The sequence below is a fragment of the Coffea eugenioides genome, chromosome 5 (assembly GCF_003713205.1).
Source record: "Coffea eugenioides isolate CCC68of chromosome 5, Ceug_1.0, whole genome shotgun sequence".
Taxonomy (NCBI): Eukaryota; Viridiplantae; Streptophyta; class Magnoliopsida; order Gentianales; family Rubiaceae; genus Coffea; species Coffea eugenioides.
In genome coordinates this window covers 28,072,443-28,094,427 of record NC_040039.1, presented here as the reverse complement: position 1 = coordinate 28,094,427, position 21,985 = coordinate 28,072,443, and the positions used below count along the sequence as shown (strand labels likewise).

At 35.4% G+C, this 21,985-nt stretch overlaps 1 protein-coding gene across 1 annotated transcript; it reads right to left on the bottom strand.

Moving 5' to 3' along the window:
- Positions 1–12,186: 12,186 nt before the first annotated feature.
- LOC113770607 (protein-tyrosine-phosphatase IBR5) lies at positions 12,187–20,844 on the bottom strand. The gene is made up of 5 exons (XM_027315121.1): positions 20,398–20,844; positions 15,626–15,725; positions 13,721–13,778; positions 13,370–13,476; positions 12,187–12,772 (listed from the first exon to the last, which is right to left on the bottom strand). The coding sequence occupies exons 1-5, from the start codon at positions 20,635–20,637 to the stop codon at positions 12,459–12,461; spliced, it is 819 nt and encodes a 272-aa protein (XP_027170922.1). The 5' UTR covers positions 20,638–20,844; the 3' UTR covers positions 12,187–12,458.
- Positions 20,845–21,985: the final 1,141 nt, after the last annotated feature.

Here is a 21,985-nt window from a genome sequence, read left to right as displayed (position 1 = left end):
CCATAATAAAAACAAGCACTAATTACTATTTTGCAAACTTAAATCAATTAAAATAAAATAATAAAAATGAAAACAAGAATAAAAAATAAAATAAAAATAAAAGAATAAAGATAAAATTAAATTAAATAAACATTAAAATTTTGGTGTCTACAGCTTGTCCCTTTTTGTCTGAGTTTCAAGAAAACTCGAGACAAAGACGTAAACACCAAAATACTTACTTGCGTTATTCCAATGGCGAACTAAATCAAACAACACAAAGTGGTTAGTCCAACACACTTATTGTTATGCAAAACAAAGTGATTAGTTCAAAATGCTCCAAAATAAAAGATCGTAAGTGGGATAAAACCCAAGTCTAACGGAAGTAGGAAGACATATTAGTGGGATGAACTCGATGCTAACAGTGATAAAAAAACACGTTAGTGAGATAAATTCGATGCTAAAGGTGAAAGAAAAAACACGTTAGTGAGATAAACTCGATGTTAATGGTGATAGAAAAAAACACGTTAGTGAGATAAACTCGATGCTGACGATGATAGAAAAAACACGTTAGTGAGATAAACTCGTTGCTGACGGTGATAAAAAAAAACTCATTAGTGAGATAAACTCGATGCTAACGGTGATAGAAAAAATTCGTTAGTGAGATAAACTCGATGCTAACGGTGATAGAAAAAAACACGTTAGTGAGATAAATTCGTGGCTAACGGTGATAAAAAAAAAACACGTTAGTGAGATAAACTTGATGATAGAAAAAATAAGTTAGTGAGATAAACTCGATGCTAACGGTGATAGAAAAACACGTTAGTGAGATAAACTTGATGCTAACGGTGATAGAAACTATGTTAGTGGGTTGGACCCGATGCTAACGGTGATAAAAAAAAAAACACGTTAGTGGGTTAGACCCAATGCTAAAGGATATAAAAGACACGTTAGTAGGTTGGATCGGATGCTAACGGTGATAGAAGCCACGTTATTGCATGAAAAAGTTTTGAATACTTACCTGAAAAATCTTTTCAAAAATTGCCCCAGTTTGAATCAATATTTGTACAACCAATCATTTGCTTTGTATTGTGGCATTGTTGCTCCTCCTTAAGGTCTTGATTTGCACTTCCTCTTCTATTTGAACCCTGAATGTTTAATTGTTGGGCGACATTCCATGATTTTATTACAAAAATAATTTTCCTCAGTTTTGCTATATGAAACAATCAAAATAATGCCACTACCATTCGATCCGTTCGGCTTTCGAGAAATGTGTAAACATGAGTATTTTGATGTTTTTCCCTTGATGCTGCAAAACCCGACCTTGCACCGCAAATTGCATCCCAGTTGCCTTAACTTCCAATGTTAATTTAACATGAAAACTTATATATATGCACCTTTTGACAAATCGAGGAAATTGTCATTTGATAAAATTCAATAGCCCCCAAACCATATATCCTTTGAACACTTTCAGTGACAATGTATAGACTAATTGGTTCTAAAAATTTTATTATATATTTGTATTGTACTTAATATCACGATGTTTATAAATGTATGTCTAATATTATTTTTCTGTACAAAGATTATGTGCATCTCTAATAATGAAAGATTCATTAGTATTTTTTTTTTGTTTTCTTGGTTACTTCACTTCTGTTTTGTAGAAATTAACACTAACTTCATTCCGTATTTAATTCTATTCCATAAGGAAATTTAGTGCAATACAAAATCAGAAATACTTTCAATAATGTTAGAAAGGGCATTCTAATTTTGAGAGAAAACAAATTTTTTGGAGTGAGAGATAAGAAATTTGGGAGGGCAAAGAAATATATTGTCTTACAGGAAAATGTTCATGTTTAATTTCTAAAAAACACATTTGTAGTAATATTTTTTCCATAAGTAAACTTACTTAGAATTATCCAAAGATAGAACCTCAAGCTCGTATTACTTTGATTTGAGGTTTCTTTTCAAGAATTGAGTTCCATTGAAGAAAACTTCATCATGCGTTTTTTAACACTGTTTTCATTATCCTACATAGTTTTCTCACAGGTTAGCAAGAAATTGGAATAAAATATTGGCAACTTACTTTAATTTTTCTTTCTTTTTTTTATTGGGGGTAGGATGTTGTATGTTTAGTTTTCTTGTTCAATTGTATATTCTCTTATCTTGCACTGAGATATTCATCCTTCCTATAAATAGTCTAAGATATTCATCCTTGCACTGAGATTTTCTATCCTATGAGAAATTTTGATTTCCCATTGCAATTTTTATGATAGTCTAAGACTTGTTTTATGTGCTGTTTCAGTCTCATAAGAGTGTTTTACATAAATACCTTCAATATTTATAAAAATGCAATTAAGCTTTGGAGAGTAAAATTGTCACTAAGTTTTGTAATAAGTATAATAATGAGGTTTGTTATTGAACTATACTTGTACTAGCAGATTGGTGGATTATAAACTTTTGCCCCATCAAGAAAATCCCAAAGTTTTTAATTAATTAAAAGCAACTTCTTTTTTTTTTTTTATCCTCTAACCCCTTCCCACGTCCTTTCCACCCCCAACTACCAGTCACACGATTAAAACTCTGAATTTGATGGCAGAGAAGATTCTAAAAGTCCTTACCTAATAGTAAAATATTACTATTAAAACTCAATTTGATTACATCCTTATTATTTGAAAATATAAGAAAGTAAAAAAAATACTTGTAGTAAAGATATTCTAGTAAAAAAAAAAACTAAATCACTAAATCATATCAGTGCTTTTAATGTAATATAAGATATAAACAGATCAAGTGACTTAATTAATGGGTTCCATTTGTAAGAAGGCTGGAAAAAGACTAGTTCAAATGACCTATGCCGTTTCAAATATTATTGCATGAAGTACATTTGTTTCCTGCAGCAGTCGGCAACGAAGGGACCGCTACCCTCCCAAAACTTTTGAAAATCCTATTTTGACAGTAATATTAACAGTAATTAACAGTAATATTTTATGCCCCTTTTCTACTTAACTTTCACATAATATACTAATATTTAGTTTCCTAAATAAAATAGTATATCAACTGAATTACGGTATCACTTAAAAATGATGTAAAATATAAAAAAGAAAATACAATCAACATAAAAAATTCAAAATGTCATGGTAAGTCATTGTAACAAACACCACTCACAAAAATATTACAAACACAAAAAGTCAGAGCGTCTTGTTTTCAACGTTAATTATCAATCTCCATACTCCAATTTTAAGTACTCTAAGGTAAGTACTATTGTTAAGATTTTTTTCCCTCAGAAATTCCCCTATTATATTTTTAATCTTCAGTAATTCTTTATTTAAATAATTATTCTTAATCATTGATTATTCTTCCTAACATCCAACTTTAAAGCAATCTATAAGTAATTTTTTTTAAAAAAAATGTTATCTTACTTTAATATCAAATCATGTAATATCCTTGAATTCTAAGATAATTTTTGTAGAAATAAATTCAATCATTACTTTCACTACAGTGAGTGATAATAAAGTAACATTTTTCATCGTACAACACTCGTATTGATGAAGAATAGAATCAGAGTAAGTTTTATTTTAATTATTTTGTTTTAGATCTGTCGTTGCACTAAAATACTAGTTATAATATTTTGAATTTGAAAGCTCTCATAAATGTATTTTATGTGAATAGTACATGGCAATGACGTGATGCCGAGGGTAGAAATCGTCAGCTTCTTGTCACATAACCCAGAATATCGTGCTGCAGCACGGCAATAAAAGGGGTCGCTATTCGGTGTATTTTTCTTCAGCGCACTTATATAAGGTCTGTTTGGAACCTAAAGTGTTTTGGGAGTTTATCTAAAACTTTACTGTAGTGCACTGTAGAAGTTTTTGAAAAATTTTTGTAGAAGCTTTTGTAAAGTGAAAAACTTTTTTATAGAAGTTTTTGTAATGTGAAAAATTTTGTAGAAGTTTTTGTGAGGTGAAATTTTTTTTTCCTTTTCTCTTTTTCTTTCTTTTTCTCTTTCTCTTTCTTTCTTTCCTTTTTCTTTTCTTTCCTCTCTTCTTCTTCTTCTTCTTCCTTCCCCCTCCCCCTTCCCCGTTACCTCTGTCTCCCACCTCCAGCACCACCTCTCTTTTTTTTTTTTTTTCTTTTCTCCTCTCCCCCCTCCCTCTCCCTCCCCGCCACCCCTTTCTCCCCTCTCCCCCGCCACCCCCTCCCACTCCCTTCCCCGTTCCTCCCCCCTCTGCCTGCGTAGACACCAAATTTTTGGTGTAATTTCTTTTACTTTTTATTCTCATTTTGTCGTGGTTGCTTTTGTTTTTTTTAGTTTCTAGTTTCTATTTTAATTTTTAAGTTTTAACGTAGAAAAATCATGGAAAAAGAGAAAAAAAAAAAGAAAATTGTTCACAAAAATACGTTCAAATTTAATTTTTTTGGCATTTTGGTTTATTTTTGTTAATTTATTTTGAAAAAAAAAGAAAAGAAGAAAAAAGAAAAAAATGATGAAAAATGATGAAAAATGAAAGAAAAGATCGAAAATGGTAATTTTGTTATTTTTAGTTTGTTTATTTTGATGTGTTTGTAATTAAAATTATTGTTTTTATTATTATTTAGTTTTACTATTATTTTTGTTAAATTATTAAGTTGAGAAAAGGAAAAAAAAAAGAAAGAAAAAATCATCACAATTCCATTTCTGCCGAAGTGCATTCCTTTCTCCACTAACTCACCTCAACTCACAACAACATTTCCTGGCCTTGTTATCATCGACGAAGTGCGAGAGAGGGAGTGGCATTCTGTACTCTGCAAGTCGAGAGGAAAGAAAAGTGAGGAAACCAGCGAGAGAGAGAGAGCTGCAACCTGCAACCGAGAGAAAAGAAAAGAAAGGAAGCGTGCGAGCTGCGAGTCTTCGGTTCTGTCCGTGAGCTTGAGGGAAGAGACAGTGCGTGAGTTGCTGCTGCACTCTCCACTTTCACTTCAACCAGCTGCAATCCATCTCCAACCGCAACACCACCACACCTGCAACCACCGGCAACCAAGACGGCAGCCAATCATCCATCGCGTGCGTGATTTAGCCGTGAGGAGAGTAAGACAACTTCAGCTTCTGCCGCGTGAGTAAGCTTCCAGTAGAGGTAATCTCTGGACTGAAACCAATAGATTATAGGTTGATTAAGCTGTATATGGACTTGCATGTGAGGTTGGAGTGTCCGGATGAGGAAATCAAAGAAAAGGAAAATCTGATTTTTGATGAAAATAGTTTTGCCGAGGAGCTGAAACAGAAATGCAGCTTTAATCTTGTTTCTTTGGAGTAATCTGAGCTTTTAAATGTTGTTAATTAACTAAGAACTAGGTGATTAAGTCTTGCATGAAGTTAGTTAGTTCGGATTAAGCTAGAAAAGAGGAGATGAAACAGAATCGGCTAGCCTGCAAGCTCATCCGAGAGTGGCCGAACAACTTGCTGGTTGATTGATGAACTTTTGGTAACAATTGAGCCGAATCTGGACTGGAAATGCTAGTTAATTAGTTCAGTAGTTGTGCATGTGAGATTTAAGTGCCAAATACAAGGTTTTAACCGAAGGAAAATTTTGTTTATGACTGAGTAAATGCTGGAAAATTTACGTGACTTGCCAAGGGAGTGAAACCAGAATTTGCAGTTGTTTCTGGAATTTTTCATTAGCAAATAATGCTTGGAAATGCATGAAAAATGTTGTTTTAAGTCTTGTATGACATTCAGTAGTAAACCATTTGAATTGTGGGCAGATTTGGCCAAAATTGTTGACACATAGCTGCGGCAATGTTGTAATTAGAAAATGCAAAAATTTGCGACTTGTTTTCCTGATTTGTTTGGGTCAGAGTTTAGTGTGAATGTAGATCATTTCTGATGTATTTTGAAACTGAAAGTTTGTTGGAAACTCATGGTATGAATTGCTGAAGTTACCAAGTTATTTAAAAGTTCCTCCTTTCAAAAACACAGCAAGCAAAAGCTGCTGCATTTTTTTCGGTCTTTTCCCTGCCGCATTTCCTTTCCTTTGGTTGCTGGTTAAGTTTTGCCCTTCAGTTTCATGTTTGATCTTGTGTTGGAGGGAATCAATGGAAGGTTGGGTGTTGAGTTTGAGTGTTTAAACATCTAAAATATTTGAGCTGGAAAGTGGATTTCAGATTGCCAAAGCATTCTACATGAATGTCTGTCCAGATTTTCTGTAATGCATTAGCTCCTTCATTGTTCTTGTTTGTTTGGAGTTGGGTTAAGCAGCTTGTTGTTTAGTTAGAGTTAAGATGCTGGTTTGAGAAATATCTAATCAAAGCTTTGTATTTGAATTAAAAATCTGGTTTGCATGATGAAAAGAAATGCAGTGGCTGGAATCTGTCGAATGCATGAATTTTTTTTGTTTTTTTTGTGTCTTTGCATCAGTTTTTCTTTTGTATTTGGGTTTGTTTGAATTTCCAGATCGTGTGTTATAATGCTTAGATTAGCTTTGAAGGTTTGGTTTGAAAGATTTTTTATCAAAATTAGTGTTGAGGTTGATATCCTTGCAAGAAGAAGATTTGCAGCAAGCTTTGAAAAAAATGCAGCAGAGCTTGCCGAAAGAAATTGCAGAACTTTGTCCTTTACCTTCGGTTGAATTTTCTGGAGTATAAACATCAAGATTCTAAGATAAAAAGTGGGAAGAAAGCTTTGTTATCTTGTTGCTTTGATTCCAGTTTTTGGTTCGGTTGAAATTGTTAAGGGAAGTTTGCATTTGCTGCGAAAGCTTTCAGCCGAAATTACTGCTGCAGAATGTTGTTTCTCATGTTGTCTTTCACGTCATTTGCATGAAGATTGCATGAAACAATCTTTCAGAAATTGCATTCCAACCCCTCAAGTCCCCTTTGACTCACTATGGCCCAAATAGTTGGAATATCAATCAATTGGGTCCCTGTGACTTTTGCAGTAGTGCATTATGACCCAATTACATTCCATTTTCTTGCAATTAGGTCCTAAGGTGGATGCAAGTTGAGTCGTTATTTGACTTTTTTTTATTATCTTTTGGGACCTTTGAAGCTTTTAAACGTTTCAATGGGCTTTGTTTGTTTGATTAATGGCTGCTTTTGGGATCCTAAAATGCAAGTGAATCCACTCATGGACCTTTCTTTGCCCCTGGACCCTTTGAAGTTCCTTAAAGTGCTTGATTTGGCTTGAATGTTTGATTAGCGTTCACAATGGAGCCTTTGGCCGCATTAATGTTTCAATTCATTTTGCTTGTTTGTCTTCATTGGTTACCATGTTTTGTATAGGTGGTACTTAATGCAAGAGTTTAAGAACTTCGTGTCCAAATGAGCTTGTGTTCGCCTATCTTCTTAAATTTTTCTGAAATAAATTGGCTTTGGCCTTTTTCTTGCTTTTGGACTTTCAAAATTTCTAAAATGTTTCAATTGACTTTGAATGGTTGATTAATGCTTGCATTTGAGTCTTTGGTGGATCCCTTTATTGAAAACTATGTATTATTTGATTTCATTTAAATTGCAATTAGGAGAGATTTGATGACTTTGTTATACTTTACTATTTGAGGTACCTTGACCTTTTTATTGTTTTGAAGCCATTTCTCTTTCATTTAGACACCATTCAAAGGGGGGCGGTATAATTTCTTTTATCCCTTTTTGTGTCTCTCCTATGTGATCCAACGTGCTAAGTGAAACTTGCATGTCTACTTGCTTCCTTTGTTTTTCTTTAATTCCTTTCATTTACTTCATTTACTTTTGTGTACACCTCTTGGGGTATGTGTACACCTCTTGGCTTGTAATAGATAGGGCTTGGAGGAGCATTCGATGAAGACCTGTTGAAGACATGTGCCTAGCTAGCAAAATGTAATAGTTAGGGCTTTAATTGTCTTATGTGTCTTGCATGCTTAGTTGCTACGTGTTAATTTGCTTTGTTAGGCCCTTGCATCTAGTCGAGCATGCTAAATGTTATGTGCTATGTGTTTATAAGTGTTTGGCATGTCTACTCGCTTTCCATAGCCTGAATGAATGTGATGGATGAATGCACGTTTCCACTAGTCCAACGCTAGTCGGAATTCATAGAATGAGCTAGTCCAACGCTAGACCCTTAGGGATTTCCCCTCGTAGTACATATTTGCGTGTTCATTACATGTCATGCATTCTTTTTAGTTTTATCATTTTTTGCAGGCCCCAACCCCCCTTCCCCCTCACTTTAGGTCTTGCATCTCATGCTAGTTAGGGTACATTTGCCTGAAGGACCCCCTTGGGTAAGGGAAACGAGCGAGTGTGGCTTCAAAATAGCCTTAGCACGCTAGTTTTTCCTTCTAATCAAAAGGGAAAATCGAAGTCGAAAAATTAGAAGTCAACCCCCGTACCCGACTTGTTGCATTCCCCTAGGGTCATACTTTCATTTTTATCACTTCCATACTCTTTTAATCACATTTTTCTTACATTTCTCAATCCATATTTTTCACTACATCTTTATCATTTATTTGCTTTACTTTCACAAATGAAATTCAAGTTTCACTTATATATACACTATTCTATCTTCATTCATTTGCACACACAAACACTTTGATTTTCATACAAATTCACACATGCACTTTCTTTACACATTTGCACACAAACACTTTGTTTTTTACACCATTTCATACATGAATCTTTTCATACACTTGCACACTTGCACTTGAGTCACCATTTGCATCAATCGACCTCTATGAGGTTTCCCTTTATTGGCCGCCACAATTCATGTGGTTTGGGACCAAAAACCTCACGAGAGACATCGTAGAATTTAGGATTGCATTTCTCATTCATTAGTCTTTGTCCAAATTGCGAATACATACTTTGGGTAGAAAAATTAGGAAAATAAGGGTTAAATCAAGCAACTAGCCTTGGCTAGGTCGAAGGGGTGCCTTGGATTTTTATCCTTGCCTTCCCCTTCGTCAAATGTGACTCCCGAACCTTTTTCTTTGTTTTACGTGGACTAGGAGTCGTTTAAAAAGGGTTTTCTTACTTTTTTTTCTTTAAAAATTTCATTTTTTGGGTGACTTGGTACACCCTAACTCTATACCAAGTGGCGACTCCATTTTTCATATAAAAACCCTTTTTGAACTATTTTTCTTGGGTCAAATCGTCGCATTTTCAAAAGTCCCATTTAGACCCATTTTTGTTTTTATCAACAAAAAATTCATTTTTCCCAAATCAATAAAATTCAACAAAAAAACAATTATTTTATTTTTTCCAAAAAAAGTGGGGCGCGACACCTGCCACTCCCTTGGACCGCCACCCCTCCCACTCCCTCCCCTGCACCCCCTATGTCCACCATCCCTTTCCTCCCCTCTCCCCCGCCACCCTCTCTGCCCCTTCCCCCTCCCCTGTTCCCCTTCTCGCTTCTCATCTTCCCTCTGCCCTTTCTTTTTTTCACATTGTCCCACTCCCTCTTCTTCCGTCTCCTCTCCTTGCTCTTGTCGGCAGATGAAGCAGCGAAATGAAATTTTTTTTTGGGCAATTTTCCTTCTCTCCCCTCCTCCCTTCCTCACCTTCCCCTGCCACCCTCACCCTCCCCCGTGCGATCTGGTCTAGCGACCAGATCGACCAGAGGGGAATGGGAAGGGTGGTGGGGGAGGAGTGGGGCAGACGCAGAGAGAAAAAAAAAGACCGAGGGCAGGATGGCAGGGGAGGAAGAGGGGGAGAGGGCAAAAGGGCAAAAAAAAAAGAAGACCGGCATTGGAAGAGGTGATCGGCGCCGAAACCGGCGGCGGAGGTGGTGGCCGGCGACGAAGGTGGTGGTGGGTTGGGGTGGGGGAGGAAGAAGAAGAAGAGAAGGAGAAGGGAATTTTTTTTTTGTGTTTTGATATTTTAAGTGTGTAGGTAAAAAACTTTGAGAAGTTTTTTGGGGTTCCTGTAGCAAAAGTTGTTAAAAAACTAGTAGGTAAAAAACTTGTCCAAAAACCTAGCTTCCAAATAGGCCCATAGTTTCGACTCAATTTTCCTCAATGCGCAGGACCATGTAGCTTTAAGATCCACTTGTTAAAAAGCGCATTAGCTCTCCAGTATAAATGGTTAAAAGGTTTATCAAACAGGTGTTAAATGAACACTCGTTTAGATATATTTCAAGTATCGTATTTTTAAAAATATAAGATTAATTAGAAAAAGTAAATAAATACAAGAAAAAATATGTAAGATTATATTGAAAAAGTATACAAATATAAAAAAAGATAGTAATTTTTGATATGTGTATATATATGATAAGTTTAGGAATGGTAATAAGGCGGGAAACCCCTTCCCTGCCCCCGACCACGTTGCCCATTAATTCTCCCCACCCTCGCCCCGCCCCGCTTCCCTCGCAGGTGATCCCCGGGGCTAATAAAAATTTGTCATATAATTTTATTATAGTCAAATTTTAACAAATAATCAAGTACTAAAATATCAATACATTACCAAATTATTATCCATTGTACTTTCACAATTGAAACCCATAAAAACTATCAAATAAAAGTTATTTGAATACAATCCCACGTGATGAAACAAATACAACTAAAGTAGTCAAGTTTTCACTTTTGACACAAATTCAATTACTAAGTCATTATTGTATTTTGAGAAAAAGTGTTATTGTGTTCAATGTAATTAGGAATTTTGTATAAATGTATTAGTAAATTTAGTATAACTAATTAATAATTTCTATTAGTAGATATGTATAATTATTAGTATAATTGATAATATCAATTATATTACATATACTAATATCCATTATCTAATACATATAACTAATAATATCATTATCATAAATTTGTAACTAATTAAATTAAATATTATATATGTATATATAATTATATACATACACACACCAAATATATATATATATATATATATTTATTTATTTATTTTTTTTTTTTAATGGGTGACAGGGTGCGGGATAGAGCGGGCGTATACTCCCCCACCTCGTCCCACCACCCGCCCCAACCCTCCCCTCGTTAGTGCCCCAATTGCCATCCCTAGATAGGTTAGTATGTATATATACAAGTTAATCAATCTATTCAACAGTTCTTTAACATACATTACTACTTATATATTTGAATTATTCTCTCCAAGGAGAAGTAGTGACTAATCATCCGATGCTTTCCCCGAGGATAAATTGTTATTTGATTTGTGCTAAGTATTTAGACACACTTACCCCAAGGTCGATTCAACCAAATCAGTATTTCTTCAAGGAAATTGAAAATTACAGCTCCAGAAAGACCAAGAACTCTAGTCATTACACATTGGCAGCTCATCAGTCATTTTGAAACTAGCTCATTTTTAGGCTAACATGTTGCATTTTTTTTCCCTTAAAATGAATATCTAGGAAACAAAATCAGAATGCTAGTAAAGCAGGTTAATACTCTGAACGCTACATGGAAGCAAAGCACAACTCTACCAGCACTTCCCCACCCCAGTAAAAATACAGATGCAACTACAACAAAATTCTTGCTGATCTTGCCATAAGAAAGACGTCTGTGCACCACCAAAGAATACAGCCATCTACGGACAAGAAGCAAGGTTCTTACTGTGACAATGGGAAATTAACATGAGGAGCCAGAAAGGGATTATTATCAACTGAATATGAACTGAGAACTCGCTGGCTTGGTAAAACTTCTGATGTTATGTATAAAATTAGAAAGGGTAAACAACAAAAAAATCCCCGATGGTATAACTATCTTAAAGAAAAGCCCCCTATGGTTTCAAATCATATGTATTGGTACCTCATTGTTTGAGGTAATTTAAACATTGACAGAAATCGTTAAAACAAACAGTTTTGAGTGAAATGACAAAAATACCCTAATAATACAAGCAAAAAATAGCCTAAAACAAACGGTTTTGATTCATGTGTTGGTACCTTATTGTTTGAAATAATTTAAACATTGACGGAAATCGTTAAAACAAACGGTTTTGAGTGAAATGACAAAAATAGCCTAATAATATAAGCAAAAAATAGCCTAAAACAAACGATTTTGATTCATTAGTTTCATTCACTAATAATAATAATATAAGCAAAAAATGTTGATTTCTACAAGTTTGAAGCAAATTGAAAAAGAATCATGGTTGTTTTAATAAGGTATAAGGGACAAAATAGGCATTTCATGTCAAAATTTGCCTCAAAAAACTATTTTTTGGAAGAACCACGCGCATTTCCAACACATTTACATCGCACGTATTAAATTTAACAATTTCCATTGATTTTTCACTTTACTTCAAACTATGAGGTACCGATGTGTATGATTTGAAATCACAGGAGGCTTTTCTATAATATAGCTATACTACAGGGGGCTTTTTTGTTATTTACCCAATCAGAAATGAGTTCCTAGCACTTTTGGACAAAAATTCAACAAAATGTAAGGTACAATAACTAAGAATCCAAGTTACATCCATTTAATCCTTTTGACCTAATTTACATCCAAATATCACAACAACCTCTCTATCCCAACAAATCTGATTTGATTCTCGCCCATGTTGGTGCCATGAAACACAAGTTTAGAATTCAATGCTCATCATGAACCACCCATGGGAATATCCTTGCTGTTTTGATCAGGAGGGTGGGTATCAAAACAACTTGCAGAAGTACTTTGCTGAGCCTGGCCAGCTCCAAAAATGAACTCCTGAGGTGGGATGTCATAAGCTGGGCGGGCAAGAACAGACGAAGCACCGGCCTTACCGAAAGCAGGAGCAAGAACTGGATTATTTGGCTTTGGAAAACCAAAGCTAAAAGATGGCACACCTGGACTGAGGGTAGGCCACATTGCGCTGCAATTATCAACTGAGCCAAAAATCTTCTGCTCAAACTCCAGTAGTTGTTGGTAGACAGCTACAAATTACGGAAATAGGAGATCAGAAGCTTATTCAACCTGAGAAAACAGCAATAATTCCAGCAGGACAACTCTAACATCTAAGGATAATAGGTGTCTGGAGATAATAACATGCAAATACAACAGAAACAGGATAACAACTTTGGACAGAACAAAGATACGAACAATTGTAGCATAGTTATGATAGGATCCTCTGACTATAACATCCTAGATGACAAAAGTTTTGCTAGGTAAATTATTTATTGCTTCAAGCCTCTATTCCCTCATGCAAGAAATATCTGAGATCCAACTGTTCACTTGCATAGACATTTTCAATTCAGTCCTTTAATCTCCCCCCCCCCCCCCTCTCTCCCAAAAAAAAAAAAAACCAATTCAATTCTCAGAATTTGAACTTTTTTCTTGGGGTTGTGGTGGATAAAGATCAGGGGCTTTTCCCAAGTATCATGTGCAGATACACAGATACTTCAGCCGCTTTATAGTACATACTGAAAAAGACAGACATTCAGTTGAAAGAATCACACACCTACAGCCAAGATTAGACTATTTTCAACTTTACAAGTAGAAGTTCCACGAGCAAAAGTAGTAAAATGATAAACCTTGAGTTATGTCAACTGAAGCTCTCCGTTCCTTCACCCACTGATAACTCTGTGCTAATCTCCATCCTTTGCTTTTCATCAAGTAAGCTATTACAATAGCTGGCGACCTGCAAAAGGAGCATAATTATAAATCAAAAGTTCCAGCCAACAAAAGATTGTAAAAGTAATAATCATTTACTAAAACTCTCAGGCAAAGAAGTAGAAACCGTCATTAGCAGCCTGCAAAACTGTACAATATCTTTTTATTTTAATTAAGCCCATTCAAGGATCTTCAAAATGAAAATCAGGGAGCCTTTCTAGCAGACTGTATAAACCCAGATGTCCAGAAGAAATCTAGTTAACCTAACCTACCTGTTTTTTCCAGACATGCAGTGTACAAGAACACGAGCATTTTCCTTTTCACATTTTTCTGCACATGTAACAAGTATGTCAGATATGCAAAACCAGGAAAAATAAATACAAAAAATAGAATGATGCAATTGCACACATCCATCATAACAGAGGCATTGAAAATGTATAAAAAGATATTTACCATTGCTTGACAGTAGCATACCTACACCATCCACATCAAAACTACTGAGTTTAAAATAATTAATGCCACAAACCCATCTAAAAAGGCATAGTAAATTATTTGCTCAAAATGTTAAAAAAGTTGCCTGATTTCATTCAAAAGCATATGATGATCGCCTTATGACGTGGTAAAATTTTCTGTACAGGTTTTTTAGTAAACCAAAATTTCTATCTATAGATTCAAACATCACAGTTGCATTCATGGAATTTTTGAAGCACAAAAAATCCTGTAATAGGTAAGAAACTACATATATGATAGCAAGGATATACACTGTACTGTAACGTGAACCGATCCACTGTAAACTTTACACCTTAACTCAGAACCATGCAGCCAAGTTGCCATCACTGGCTACTTATTATTATGTTGGTTAACCATAACATTGCCGCCTCGGCTAAATGAATAAATCAATGACAACTTAACCTAAACAAATATTTGTGTGCACATAGGCATACACATGTTAATAAATACATATCTACAAACAATCAATTCCAGGTTGTTCACTTTAATTATCAGTTCCCAGGCCAAGGAAGGGAATCATTTTACAAACCCAATTAAAACTCAACACCACAATCAAATTCTCAACTCTCAAGCGCCTTCATGCAGCATTAATTACCCCAAAAAAAACACACACAATCTTCGAATTGTTCCTGTCAAAGTTTTTGCTCAACACCAATGGAAGCTCTTCATATGCTCCATATTCACATCAGAAAAGAACATGCAAGTTTCCGACACAAATTCCGTTACTTGACTTCCTACATAAATATCAACTCAGCCAAAGATACATATCTACTGTATCACACAACACTCTAGGGAGGGAGAAAGGATTAATTAAGAACCACAATAATGTAAAGTGCAGACCAAATGTCCAAACATTTTTAACTACTTAAAACAATTTCATTAAATCCAACTCCAAGTCCGCAATTTTACAGCCAGAAGTAATTAGCAAAGCAGCAAGGGAAAATATATGATACCAGCTAGATGAACTAGTACAAAGCGCACTTAAAATAAATAAGGCTAGAATCTCATATAGTAATGCCATCTTTTTCCCCCTTTTTTTTTTTTTTCAAAGCAACTGAAACCAGGCAATCCCAGGGAAATCTGAGGAAATTCCACAATCTCTTCCTGCACTCGTGGTGGTGTTTTTAGATTTAATTTCATCAGATTAATCCAGGAAAAATTGACAGCTCAAAACCCAGGTCTTTAATAACCTCAATTCCAGGGAGAGGAACTGTACAGACAGTATCTCAGATTTCAAGAAGACACACAAAAGCTACATTTTAGATGCTGTTCATAATAAATGGGCAAGACTATAAAATCCTTGATCCTAATAAATACAGTTAAGCTAAATGGTTGCCGCCAATCTAGATAAAGAAACAGAGATCACCATGGCAGTGAATGAAACTTAGTCCCCTCATTTCGTAGCGCTTAGTTCTCTCACCATTTTAAGTGATTTAAAAGAAGCACAACAACGTATGTGTAACATGTAAATGCAGATACTGAAGAGAGAATGCCATTTATTTGCTCCTTAAAAGGAGAACTTTGAAATGGAAGAAGAATGCTTCCATTCATCCAATTTTCTTATTTCTCATCTAGTGAATTCCAGCTTAAAGTAGGACCGTGTGTTTTTTAACATTAATTTGTAATCTGACAATAACGTTTTCATAAGAAGAGCCCTGGATACTCACCTAAGAATTGAATTGCATCCTCGAAGGGCAAATTTTGGTTGTCTGGAAGGCAATGATATGTAAAAGAATTCTTGTATAAATTTTGACAAGCAGGTACAGTCTGCACATGGAACAGAATACATGAGCATACCAAAGAAGGAAAAAAAAAGAGGGAAGAAATGCAGGATTATAACATCAAACTCTTTAACCAGTTCACTAATGATGGAAGGCTAATATTGTTACCTACGATATTTAAAGATACAACAGACCACCAAGAACATTATGAACATATAAAAATAGAATACAAACAGCTCGTAGTGCGACATATAAGGGAAGATAGAGGCAGACCACCAGAATATCTATTAGATTGAAATCCATGATAAGGATTCCACTAAAAAAATTTCTATGCTAATATCTCATGAAAATAACATGAGTTTCAATTGGCAAGGGCACTATAAGAAATCAAAAGTACACTGTTTGACACTATGTTACTCCCTTTGTTTTATCCCAACAAGCCCTCTCGACATGACATGACAGTAATAATGGTATGGGATCCATATGGGACACTTTAAAAGTTTTTTGGGTACTTTGACTTTCTTGTCTGGTGTATGTTGATAGTGGAGGCGGAGGAGGAGGAGAAATGGAAAGCGAAGTGGAAAACTTTAGGACTTTCAGATTAGAAAGAAAGATGATCAGGTGAAAAAGAAGATGAAAAGTAGAAAGAAGTGGAGAACTGTGACCTATCTTAAATTCTAAATTTCCCTTGCATATTTGAAATCTCAAAAATTCCAAGGAAAAAAATCCCTGTTCGATAATAAATAAACAACAATCCATATACATAATTTGTATATTTGCTAGAATCTTCCCTGTACCCGCATACCAGTATGTGACCCCTTAGAAGTGTCACCATATCCTAATTTTATATAATTGACAAACTAGACACTTAGACACGTACCCGTATCCGGCTCCCATACCCAAGTCCGAGTACCATAGGTTCAACAAATTACTTGTGTGCTAGACAGACATTCGTAGAAGAAAACCACTAAAAGTATGCTTTAACACTAAGCTAGTGTATCTGCTGTCAAGGACACTTTTACAGTCTCATAGCTTCTTAGCCCCATATTTTCCTTTTATAATGCAAGTTTAATGTAAAAGTGGACATCCTACCAGAGCTAGGCTCTTGGACTGGGGACACTTTAATGATGCATCTTGTATTATTTCTAAAAGGAATATGGATACTACTGACTATCTGTTTTCTGACTTCCCTTTTTCTTTTGCAATGTGGAGACAGGTGATGAGCCTTGATTCTACATATCGGGCTTACTTTTGGTCCTCCTCTCAATCACCACAATCTGTTTAATTTTGGATCGCCATCCTTAGGCGATCAAACAATGCTCACCACCTTTAGAGAGTAAGGTATCATTGACAGTACAATAACATCACTTCATCTTTTACCATGGTTCTTGACAGAATTATTCATGATATGAGACTTGCTGCTGTTAGCTGGAGAGGTGTTAAGAAGTATAGGGAAAATTGTCAGTTCTGTACTCCATGGAATTTTGACTAATGAATTTGTTTGCCAAACCAGGTTGAAGTACAGTCCAATATGTACTTAATCTTGTTTCTTATAAATACACTTGTTAAAGCTGTAGCATTAGAATTAGAAAAATTACCTAAAAACAAAGTAATCAAGTGAAATACTAAACTACAATTATGTGCTCCTTTTGAAATAGTTAAGTTATAAGAAGTATTCTTCCACTACCACAGCAAGTAGTCGGCTTCCAACCATATCAATCTAGGTTTAAACATAATGCTTTAAATATGTAGGACCACCTTAGAAGTTAAATATAACTAGATCACTCATTCTTTTTCCAAAAAAAAAAAAAAGGAACACAGTCCACGTCCATGGACATGTTCCTGAACTAACTAATCTAGCAGATGAACAGTCATCCACTAAACGTTGAGCTTCACTTTCCTTCTTTTCACCTTCAGTATCTTTCTTTTTCCCGTCTATATTTAAGGAGATGGTGGTTTGCATGGTGGTTTCCCGTCTGTATTTAAGGAGATGGTGGTTTGTATGGTGGTAGGAATAACCTTCTTTTTCATATTTGCAGTTTAATTAGAAATTTTACTCGACTCTTGGAACTTTCTATGCACAACTGAAGAAACAAGCTACGAACCACTTGTATGTTTTCCTTTATCAAAGAATCTGAAAATCAATCTACAGAGCACTTGCATGTTTTCCTTTAACAAAGCTTTCGAATTCATTCTCTACCTCTTCTTCCAGGATAAATGACCAGTATCCCAAGCTTCTCCAGGCAAGTTTTTTCAGACCATGACGCTTCTCCTTTTATTTATTCTCCAGAAGGCCCTTTTATTTGTCTCCATTCTTCACATCCTTCTATGATTCCAACCATTCCAATCATGTACCATTTTTCAAATGCATTTTCAAAAATAATTTGTATGTCGGAGCATTTTAAAAAAATGATAATAAGAGAACTAAAAGCCTTTAGGAATCGCTATCTTACAGTATTTTTATTATTTATCTTAATTTATTATATATTCTAATTGATGCTTAAGTCACATGTCACCCATTAATAGTAAAAGTGAAAGGCAAGTTGTGAGGAGAAGGCAGTGGGGGAAATGGTTGAGAAGACGAGCAAGCAGTTATATGGGGCAGTGTAGCGTTGATGTAGCAAGTAATCAGTCAACTTGATCACAGATTTCGTTGTTACCATGTCCTTCATCTCCTTGTCTAACTGCTTGTGCACTTTTTTGTTATACTTGCATGAGATTTCATGTATTTCTGTCAGACCAAGTACAGACATTATATGAAAAGATCCCATTTTAGCACTCACATGACCACCAATGTATCAAACCTTTCAAAAACCAAACTTTTTACAACCTCATCTGCATGATGCTGTCACACTATCACAAAATTATTGTCAATGCCAAAAGCGGAAACTCTGATTTCCAATTTCTACTCCCCAACCAGCAAATAAGAGTCATTGTAGAAGCTGGTCCACCAGTTGTTAACAACGCTTACAAACTGGATCTTGTACAAACATGCGCAGGTAACATCACCATCAGATGTTCAAGGTAAGGACAATATGCCTCACTTACCACCTCATAACACCTCTCTCAGAGAATTCCACATATAGGCCCTAAAAACAATTTTTGGAACTATAGAATTGGAAAGAAAGAAAAGGTGGAGCACTATATCTATCGATTAACCTATGAATAATTGTTGCACTCTCCAGAAGTGAAGGGCTTTAGGGGATGGAGGAAACATAGAACCTCACCAAATACATATCAGATGTAATTCTTTTATTCAAATACTCAGCCAAAGCAGTCCCTTGCAGTAAATGAGTTGCAGCTAATTATGTTTGTGCAAGCATTTAGAAGATTATCTATTTTTCTTCCCGTAAGTTTCAGCTCTAAAATAAACTTTAATGGATGCTGCAAGGAGTAGGTTGTAAGCACAAGCACGTGTCAGGCAGGACAAGAAGCAATCCAAGTTTTCCTACATTGTCAATATTGGATCTGAAATATGGTACTAATTCAGAAGCTACCATTATATGCTCCAAACAATTATGGAACCCCAACACAACATTACCCTTGATATTTTACCTCTAGTGTCAGATACTAAGTAAAATCTTTCATGGAATTGTGGAATAAAGAACATTTAGCTGTATTAGACCAAAAAATTTAGCACCAAAATTACATTATATGCATTCTGGTTACGGATCAAGAACATACCTAAACTTCTGACAAACTAAGGTTCGGTTCAAGTTCATTGAGACGATATCTTACAAGATCTCAACAGAGGTTAATACTGTGTAAATCTTGCATCTTACTGTATCTAAACCGATATCTAAGCCCATTAAACATGAATTTGAAATACTTCACCCCAAGTATCCAATTGAAGAGCTATAAAAAGAATCAATACAATACATTTCTTATGTACCCATAGGTACTAGATTGTATTTGAATCAGATTTCGGCAAAGTATTCAATTGAATCAGATTGTATTCAATAACCTAGCCTCCCCCGCCCCCACAGGTATAAACACACTAGATTAGGGGCAGAACGGACAGTAATGTGCTGAATCACATGCTCACTGACCTAAACAAAGATTCAGCATTGATTTCCACAGTTGCAACATAATTCGGCAAAGTCCTTATCATAGTAAATCAATCAGCATTTATTGAAAACTTCAGATTACATGTGGCAGGAAAAAAAAAATATTGAGCAAGGACATTGATTGTCGATGGCTTCTTCTTAGAACAAACTGAAATTTTACAAATCCAACTAGGAGATTGGTAACAAACAAAATTGCAGTTGTCACTGATGCCGCAAAGAAATCATCTTTATCCTTTTACATGATATCAGTGGATCTTTCTTCTCATCTTTCCTCCAAATACATTAAATCTTTTTATAAAGTTTCAACAAAATCATGACCAGTGATAGTGGCACGCATGCCACAACCTGATTGCCTAACCCTAATCTTTTGACTTCCAATTCAGAGACTGCAATAAAAGCCACGTCTCAAATTTCCCAATTCAAGTCGCAAACCGAAAGGGACAAACACACTTGACTGCAATATCACCATTTCACATTAAAAAGACAAATCCCCAAAATCAAATCAAGTATAAACTATAAAGAAAACACTATCACAACCATCAAACAAAGTACAAGCACTCAAGTAGATCGTGCACCAATCAAGCTCCAATCAAGGCACAACAAGGCAAAATTCTTTCATCAAAATAAAAAAGACAGAGTTCATCAACTGACATTGAGAATACGAGAAATCCCTTGAGTCTTGAGAAGCTCGGCCCTGGACGCGTTGTCGTAGCTACCCAAGTAGAGAAACTCCGGCAGGATCTCGGAAGGGAAAGCACTGACTTGGAAGGAGGAAGACTTCTCGGCAACGGCGGGCATCCGGTGACCACAAACGCCGCAGACTTCGCCTTCCTCGTACTTGTGGTAATGCCCACAAACCGCACATGGATTCTCTCGCTCTCTCTTCCTCATATTCGTATCAATTTCTTCTCTTTTACTTCTAATTTCTGTTGTTTCACTCCGCTTTATAGGATTCGACTACTGATCGATTGAATTAGGGCGAGAGAAGAAAACCTCACAGAGGGCTTAATTTGATTTGGGGGAATGGGGATTTGGGAATTGGGATCGGTTCTTATATAGCTAACGGTTTGAGAGTGGCCCGAGAGGGTGAGGAAGATCATAAATCCGTAATAATACTCCAATAGTTAATAGCGATCCCATCCTAGAAGTACTACGTGATGTCAGGCTATGGGCTAGATTATTGGAATCCTCCCCTAATTTTTTTTTGAATCTCAATGTAGTCCTTGAATATTTTCTATAGAAGCTCTTCCATTGGGAAATTATTTTGTGTTTGTGTTTTTGGTGCTTTTGTATTAGGTGTTTTTGAAAAAATTCATTATAACATTTTATTTTAAAAACTTTGCACGGTAAAAGGTCCGTACAAATTAAATGTTTTCAAGATCTATTTCAGAGTATTTTTAAAATTTAAATGTTATTGAATATTTTTTAAATTTTGTTAATTTTTCAACGCTGTCGACCACCACCACTGCTCCTCCCTCTTCCTCTTCCTCCCCCTCATTCATCCCTCTTCCTCTTCTTCCCATCCTTCCTTCTTCTCCCTCCTCCCCCTCCTCTTCCCTCCCTTTTCCTTTCCTTTGCAACCAACCTTTCCCCCCCTCTCCTTTTTTTAGTCATGTTGGCCAATCAGAAAGGGGAGAGAGGAGAGGTGAGTTGTGGGGAAAGGGAATGGAGGAGATAAGAGAAGAGGAAGAGAGAGGAAAGGGGAGAATGAAAGGTTGATGGTGGCGGTGGTGGAGGAGGCATGAGCAATAGTGGGTTTTATTTTTTGGCCAATCAATTTAGCAAAATTTGTGATCTTTGAAGAAATTAGCCATTTAAATGAGAAATTAAATATAAGCACCAAATTCCATTTATAAAGAGAGAAAATTTCATCAAAAATGTGACCTATTTTTTATTATAATTTTCTATCTATTTTAATAGTATAACGGTATCAGATTGTGGCTCTCAATGCAAGTTAAGTATAATATAGTATAACATACAATAACCTACATTCCATTGTGTTTATCTTATGTATTCTTGTTTAAAGGGAAATCCAACAATAGCCATGTAAAGGAATCAAGTATGCATTCATACCAAAAAATATAAAATTTTTTATTTGACTAAATAAATTCCGTATTATCAAGAGTTGGTTATGAAATTAACTTCAAATTTGAAGTAGTTCTTCTTAATTTGCAAGATAATACATGTGAAGTCTTTGGTCTACTTGAAACTATTACGTGTTTAGCCTCTAATAACGATC